This window comes from Meleagris gallopavo, chromosome 6, assembly GCF_000146605.3.
Source record: "Meleagris gallopavo isolate NT-WF06-2002-E0010 breed Aviagen turkey brand Nicholas breeding stock chromosome 6, Turkey_5.1, whole genome shotgun sequence".
Classification (NCBI taxonomy): Eukaryota; Metazoa; Chordata; class Aves; order Galliformes; family Phasianidae; genus Meleagris; species Meleagris gallopavo.
Genome location: NC_015016.2, coordinates 11,222,387 through 11,230,385, shown reverse-complemented (window position 1 = coordinate 11,230,385; position 7,999 = coordinate 11,222,387). Strand labels below are relative to the sequence as shown.

The following is a 7,999-nucleotide window of genomic DNA, read 5'->3' as shown; positions in this document are numbered from 1 at the left end:
GAGCAGGCTGCCCAGGGCTCCATCCAACCTGCTCTTGAACACCTCCAGACTTGGAGCATCCACAGCCTCTCAGGGCAGCCTGTTCCAGCACCTCACCACTATCTCTGTAAAGAACTCCTTCTCCTATCGCTGTATACCCTTGCAAAAGGTTGATTCCCCTCCTTTTTATAATCCCCTTTTAAATACTGGAAGGCTGCAGTGTGACTCCTCGCAGCCTTCTCTTCTTCAGGCTGAACAAGCCCATCTCCCTCAGCCTGTATTCGTAGGGGAGGTGCTCCAGCCCTCTGATCATGGCTCTCCTCTGGATCCTCTCCAACAGCTCTGCATTGTTCCTGTACTGAGTGCTCCAGACCTGGACACAGTACTCCAGATGTGGCCTCACAAGAGCTGAGTAGAGGGGGACAATCACCTCCCTGCCCCTGCTGGCCACCCCTCTTCTCATGGAGCCCAGAACCCATTGACCTTCTGAGCTGCAAGAGCACACTACTGGCTCATGTTAAGTTTTTCATCCACCAGGACCCCCAGGTCCTTCTCCACAAGGCTACTCAGTATTTCCATTGTTTTACCCTAAAAACTTTGCATGCAGCTTATCCATACCTGCATCATATTTCAGGAGAGGACTACTTTAGTATTTCTTTGTCTACCCACTGGACACATTGGTTCTTAAACCTTCAATTCCTATAACTGAATGCACAGGTTGCAGCCTTGTTTGAAAGCATATTTTTACTTCCTATAGAAACTGAACTATATTTTTCCATTTCTTTAGCTCACTAGAACGCTAAAATGATGCAGTATGGATAGCTAGGAAGTTTATATATGTGCACAGAAACTTAAAAGCTCAGATGTAGATCAATAAAGAAAAAAATAGGTGTACTTAATTTGTAAGCAAATCTTGTATCTGTAGGTGCAGAAATATACCACTTACAAAGAAATAATTACATCGTTCTACCTTAGATCTTAAGAACATAAACAATATTTTTAAACTACAGTTTCTTATGTTGGACTTCTGAAAATAATGAACTAACAGTGTTTTCCCATATTACTTTTATATAAACAAAATCCAGTAAACTGTCATGCCAATGAGATCCTGAAACAAGGCAATACTTGCAAAACATGGGAATTTTTCTCATAAAAATAATCAGTCTTAGGCACATATTTCAATACCTCCCAAATAAAATAAAACCATTCTGATTCTAGAAGTACAAGCAGCCACTCATATTGCCAATACCCAGAGAACTTAAATGTAATATGCTTTTTAAAAAATTAATTCATTTGCACGAAGAAGTTTAATGATATTGTCACTGATGCCAACATCTGATTTTAGGTCACAATTGCAGCCCCTTTTTCTACACAGTTAAATCAGGAACTCCCCAGTTTAAAGTATGACCTCTAAAAGTTGACTAACCTTTCAGTACTGAAGCTGGAATGAGACAATTCAAAAATCCCACGAATTTGAGCTGAAGTTAGTTGTTGGTTTTAAACAGCTGGAGGGGAGGGAAAGGATACATATCTGAAAGAAGTGCATTGAGAGCAGCAGGATTCCCTTTAGAGAGAAATAGAGAGCAGTTAGCAAAAGGAAGCAGGATAAATTATATGAAAAGAACTATGTTTGTAAAATGAAAGAGGAATGAAAACAGAAAAAAATGAGTCAATATAATGAGTCTTTATAGAAAGCAGAACAAAAAAGGCAAAAGGAAGGAAATTAGCAGAACTGGTAGTGCTTCAAAACTTCACATAGTCTTACTTCTAAAACTGTAATTATTTGCCTCATGTTGAAGTATAAATCACTGTGGGTATGCTATTACAGAATAAACTGACATGAAGGGTTTGGGAGTCTCATATAAAGCTGGGAGGCAGAGTCATTCAAACTAATAACAGCTCCAATGTTCTGACCAGAGCTGTGTTGCACAGGGCAATGATTTGAAATTTCAGAGAAACTCCCCTTACCTATAACTGAACTGGACCCAGCTGTAGTTCAAAACACAAAGGATAGCAGGCAGTGGTACTTTTGTCAACATTACAACTACAGATCACTCACTGAATGAACCCACAAACATTAATGGCATTTTGAATTTACACTCCAGTATTGCTCAGCTTCTCAAGACAAGGCAGACATCAAGCACTGCTCCAAGGACAGTTCTGTTCCAATCAAGAATAGTTTCAGTCTGACATCTGTTGGGAAGCACTTATGAAAAATATTTATTTTCTAGAAATTAGATGCAATCAGTAGTTCTGGTGAAGGAGTTAACTTCCTGCTGAAGCACCCAAAATATCCACAGCCATCAAATGCTAGGATAATCCAGGACATAACCTTGAAGATTGCATCCTGTATGCCCAAATTTGTATTGCAGTTTCAGCTTTATATAGCATGCTGTTACTTTATTTCTTAAGTAGTGATGTGAAGATTTCCAAACTTTTGTGGTATATGTCTTCTGTCACTTAAGGATTATGGGTTAGCATTGCTAATAAGAGTTGACTTGTCACCCAGAAAAGAAATATTAAAACTGTGGTATCTTCACACTGGATAAGAGAAAACTCAATAGGAAAGCCATGGGCATTACCTATAATGTAAAAAAAAAAAACCCACAAAACAGTTTAAATAATTGCATTATTCTCCAAGCAGTACTACTGAATTGCTGTCATTACCATGCTGAAGAAAAATCTATAATTTCTACATACCTTTGTATGAGACTAATCTAGTATTCTGACTTATTAATTAGCTCTATAATACTGGTAAATAACTGGAAACTGTACTGTACAGTCTTTGTATTGCACATGTCCTTCACACACCTCACTAGTTCTTGAAACAGAAGTCCTAAGACCAAACTCTAACCAAATGGAGACAAGAGGCTCTCGTACTCTTCTCTCCTATGATGGAAAAAAAAGATTGGATTTGCAAAAATTAGGAAAAGCATATGGTTGTTGAGGACAGAGCAAAATGCCCACCAATCAGCCTCTGTCTGTGGAAAGGACACAAAGATACTGTGGAAGCTCCTGGACTCAGCAAGTTCCATTTGTGCTCAAAGAGGAATCATTCCATGCATTTGGTGTACTTCCTCAGACATTTCTAGGACAACTCCCTCGCCATGAGTGTGAACAAGAAGTACGATGCGGAATGTAAATATGTACAGCTTATGCAAACAGAAATTGCAATCACACACTCCAAAAAGATGCAGGCCATCTCATCATCATTGCCCCACAGAAACAAATGAATCACTACTGCATAACTTCTTCAGAAGATAACAGGAAGACTTTGAACCTGCTTCAGCACTGCATTTGGTTCAACATCTTATTTAATTTTCTTATAAAGCACTATCATCATCTAGTGGTATATTTTGCTTCCATGTAAACTGCATGTTATCAGGAGCAAAGCGCTTCATTTACTTAGCATTGAATATGGCAGAGATTTATTTCCTTGAAGTTGTGCCAAACTGTGGAGGGATACAAGGAATGTAAAAAAAATTAACATTAAATAACACCAGAACTGTTGAGGATTTCAAGAACAAACAACATGTAGACATTCCACAAGATGAGAACTTCAGTAATTTTATGTCCAAAAGTGATGACAGACTAAATAAAAAGTACAGCTTGAGGATGCTTCATACTATCACTCACACTATTCAGAAAGTATACAGGGTCGTGAACAAATATTTTGGAAAAAAAAAAAATCACAAAAAAATATTTTGAAACAAGAAGATTTTTCAAAGCTTTTTTCTTATAATTAAAAAAGTACCACAATTGTGAGAGTCCACTATTTATTATGAACATACAACTGGATGTTGACTTACGTGGTAACTTTTCAGTCTAACAAAATCGACTTTCATGGAGATGAATCTTTCTGAATTTCTGCTGAGGTTTTTGATGTGCTCCACAAGGTCAGCACAGAACTTGTAGCCACCTTTGAGTACACAGAGAACCACAATATCATTGTCTCCAATGTCTTGCATAATATCCTTAGCCAGTCGTTCTGTCCTGGGGACAAAAAAAAAAAAAAAAGATGAAAGAACATTAGATGTGTGTTCCCTAAGTTTAAGATATGCTTTCTGTATGGTTACAAGGAAATAGAATCATGAAAATATTGCATGGTCCACAGTCTGCTTGAGCACCTTGACTTGGTTTGAGTGGGACTGAACAACAGGCAGATATGCAGGCTGGATGCAAGATGCAAAGCGTGTGAATCAAGCTGAATAAGCTTAGATTTATTAATTTCCTAATTATATAAAAACGAGTAACACATCTCACTGTGTGTTGAATTCACAAGCACTTCAGAGACTTCAGAGTAATAGGTGAAACACTGCAATCAGTTTTACCTTGGAGGAAACTTCAGTATAAATTATTTCTGTAAAACGACATAGCTGATTATTTTATTTACTACCTGAGAACATTAAATCAAATGAAATAGAGGGAGGAGAATTATTAAAAATATTTCAAACTGACAGGCTTTGGAGGATGCTACAAGTACAATTTTAATAAAAATATAAGCAAGTACTATAAAGACATATCTCATCAATAAAAATTTTATGTAGAGTGCAGTATAAGTGACTTGTTCTGGGTCACACACATGAGACTAATCAAGGTTATGTCCTGATTAACCTGCAGTTGCAGGGTCTTCTCTTCAGTTATTTTGCATTGCAAACACAATGTGGCAGACTGAAACCGAAATACACATTTCTGCCACTTAATAGTAAAGAATTTTTCAAGATGAAAACAATAAACTTGAGTGTTCATCTTAAATAGCTTTCATTTCTAAAGAACAAGGTAGAGAGTATTATGGATCTAAAACAAATACCTGGTCACTGCTAGAGGTAAAACTGAGATCAACAGAAAACTGAAAATGTCATTTAACGTTCCGAGCAAGAACAACTCAGTGTATTGTTTTCTGTAGAAGCTTTTTTTTCTGGAAAGTTTTTTGATAGGTCTCTGAATTAGATTAGTAGATTCAATAAGAATAGATTTCTTGGCAAGATGCAATTTACCAATAGATAAATAATTTATCCCGTATCTTTCATGATCAGATTTTTTCCTCTACCTGCAATAATTTAGAAATGTATTTGCCCCTATATATACACATTGAACTTGAGTGAAATCTACACATATGCATGTACCAGGGAAGAACGGACACTAAACTGAAGCTAGAAATAGACCAGATATGAGCCAACATGGCATATTTTCACATCTTCGTAATGCTCAAGAAAATTCTGTAAAGCAACAATTCATATTTTTAGATTCAGAAAACAGACAGCATTGTGAAATTATCTTGTTAGATCTAAAACATGTAATTCTTTTTATTGAAGTACAGACCAAGATTAGTAAAAGTTTTTCACTTACTTTTTTGCTAAAATAGTCTTTCGTCATCTTTTATCAAGTCTGAGAATTATGGGGAAAACTTTTTATTTAGAAAAACCATTTTTCTGATGATATTTATTTATATTATTTCTTAGATTGTCTTAGGAGATGAAAATTCCAAAAATTCCAAAGACCTGTTAGTATTTTAAATGAGTATGAACTCCAGAGCAGACAAAAATGTACTCAGTAAAAACATGCCAGTTTTTAAACCTATGTACAGAGAGACAAGAAAATTTTCTCAAGTGCTGAGCCTTCTTCCTACATGAAAATTTTGCATGGTCACAGTATATACAATTCTGTTCCCTTTTCCATCAGAACAGAATGGGTCTTTTCTGGAAGAGTAGAAAAATACAGTGGAATTCATTCTGCTGGATACAAAAACACCAAACACCACTGGAGTTCAATGCTAACTTCAGACAAATTCATAGTGAATCCCATGAGAAATAAAGTAGTAACATATTTATTTAAAAAGATGAATCAAGAGTCAGTTGGCCTTAAACAAAAAAAGACAAAAAATTCAATACAATGGTAGCTGAAAAGGTGATGAAAGAAAGCTTGTGTTTGAAACAAATATAGGAGTTATTTTTACTCTTCCTTAAGATGAATGTTTACGACCTTCTTTCAAGGAGTTCCAACAATTTCAATACTTGCAACTGGCTGTTTAAATGTGGAAGGTAGAAAGCTGCAGATTAAAAATATCCCATGAAATCCATTCAGACTGGTTGGACTAGATGATCTTATCAGTCTTTTCCAATCTAAATGATTCCATGATTCTACGTTCCCAATACTTTCTTAAAAATTACCATTTTTCATTTTGTAATTTTTGAGAAGATTTTTAACAGCATATCAAAATAATAACTGAGTATCAACACTGAGTTGGACTACCACAAATATCAAAGCAACTTAGCTGCATACGCTGAGAGCATACAGGACCTATTACTAGGAGGTATGATGGTTGATGAAGCCTAGGCAGGCTAGCTCTCTCTCAACACAGCTTAAATGACAGAAGTCAGTAGTGCAGTCTGGAACAGTTGGGTTTGTCTACATTAATGATTTCTATTAGGGAATTCTCAAAGTTGTGCTCAATTAAAGATTTTTTTTCTTTCTTTTTATGTTAAAAACATAATACAGTGTGCAAGAGGAACATTCAAGTATTATTATGTGCAGAACTTTGTATTTGTCCTTCCTGTGTTGGTTCATCCCTCCTGTACACTTGCATTTCAGCACCAGTGTCTCTATATGATCACATTCTCTTTTTTGTGGGAACCCTGTACCATTCAGTGTCCAAATCAGAAATTAGGTGAAACAAATTACACAATGAGTTACAAGAGACAACAAGTCTAGCATTTCTTAACTGTCAAGCAGTATTTTTACATCCCAAATTAAACAAATAAATTTATAATACAATATGTTAGGACAAATGTTATATATACATGTCTGCAGATAACACGAATAACAAAAAAGAATACTAATACTGACCAAAGTATTTATTTAGTAACAAAAAAGCCACGCATACCTGTCAACAATAATGCCATGAGGAATAAGCACATATTCCAGATCTCCATAGTAGTGCTGTGGATAAGTGAACAAATCCAGACTGTATCCAGGCCAATCATCTGAAATCTGAGTATTAAATAATACTGTTAGGAATACCTCATGTTGTTTGACAGTATATAACTCATATAAATTCATTTGTTTAGTACACTGTACTGAAATAATAGAATGAAACACACTCTTCCATATATGCTGACACATAAAAAATAAGCTTCAAAATTATGTAATCAGAAGTTATTATTTCATTTTTCCTACTCATTATTGTGCTTCTAGTATACCTCAGAAATTAAATGTTAGTGAGTTTTTTTGTTTTGTTCTGTTTTTCCAAAGAACGTGGGAAAATTCACTTGAGTTACAGTTAGATATAGAGGGGAAATAATACTAAACTAGAGCAAGTCTAAGTTTCTTACTACTTGCAAACTGGAAATACAAATGTAAGATTACCAGAAAGAAAGGACTCTGCAAAGGCAGATTCAGACAGTGGGTTTGGAAGGTATAAAATCATAAATTAAAAGCATGAATTTCTGTTTTAGAGGTAGTGTAAAGTCACATATTCTATAGACACAACAGTACATATAGTATATGAATGTGGTTCATGGACTGTATTCATAAAAATCAGTGAAAGACTGTCTTGCCAAAAGCAAGGTTCCTAATTTAGGTAAGTCATCAAAGATAAACTTTTACCAAGAGTTCATGTGTCACCTCAATATCAGCTGGTCTGTAAACTAAAAAAAGTATTTTAAGATTTAATATACACATTAGCTTCATAACTGTCAGAGTACAACAGCTATGAGAATACAATGATAGTAGAGATTACGTAAGGCAAAAATCAGCCAGGCAAAGTTATCAGTAGATTCCTAAGAGAAACAAGATGCTACAACTCCTGCCAACAATTTTCACAATACAATTCTGCATGAAAAACAAGACCTGGAGGTTCAAAATCTTTCTTGGAATCATTATCAAGTTTTGCTTCAGTATTGGTACATAGATTCCAGTCTGTACAGATACGTGTAGAGACTGGGAGAAGAACCCATAGAGAGGAGAAGGACTGGGGGATTCTGGTGGATAAAAAGCCAGATATAAGCCAGCAGTGTGGAAG

The 7,999-nt window shown here is 35.6% G+C and overlaps 1 protein-coding gene across 3 annotated transcripts; it reads right to left on the bottom strand.

The window, feature by feature from the left end:
* Positions 1-416: 416 nt before the first annotated feature.
* LOC104911351 (phosphoribosyltransferase domain-containing protein 1-like) lies at positions 417-7,053 on the bottom strand. Of its 3 annotated transcripts, none has more exons than XM_031553870.1 (3): positions 6,863-6,941; positions 3,789-3,967; positions 417-1,543 (listed from the first exon to the last, which is right to left on the bottom strand). In XM_031553870.1, the coding sequence occupies exons 1-3, from the start codon at positions 6,909-6,911 to the stop codon at positions 1,436-1,438; spliced, it is 336 nt and encodes a 111-aa protein (XP_031409730.1). In that variant the 5' UTR covers positions 6,912-6,941; the 3' UTR covers positions 417-1,435. The 3 variants fall into 3 exon arrangements, with proteins under 3 accessions (XP_031409730.1, XP_031409728.1, XP_031409729.1); XM_031553868.1 differs by having other exon boundaries at positions 993-1,543; positions 3,789-3,972; positions 6,863-7,053; XM_031553869.1 differs by having other exon boundaries at positions 1,288-1,484; positions 3,789-3,972; positions 6,863-7,053.
* Positions 7,054-7,999: the final 946 nt, after the last annotated feature.

Excerpts from the sequence above, each read along its gene's own strand:
- LOC104911351 (XM_031553868.1), bottom strand. The coding sequence starts at position 7,038 with ATGAATTTATATGAGTTATATACTGTCAAACAACATGAGGTATTCCTA. Across the intron at positions 3,973-6,862 it reads CATGGCATTATTGTTGACAG|GACAGAACGACTGGCTAAGG; the intron begins GTATGCGTGGCT and ends TTTTGTCCCCAG. Across the intron at positions 1,544-3,788 it reads TTAGACTGAAAAGTTACCAC|GGAATCCTGCTGCTCTCAAT; the intron begins GTAAGTCAACAT and ends TTCTCTCTAAAG.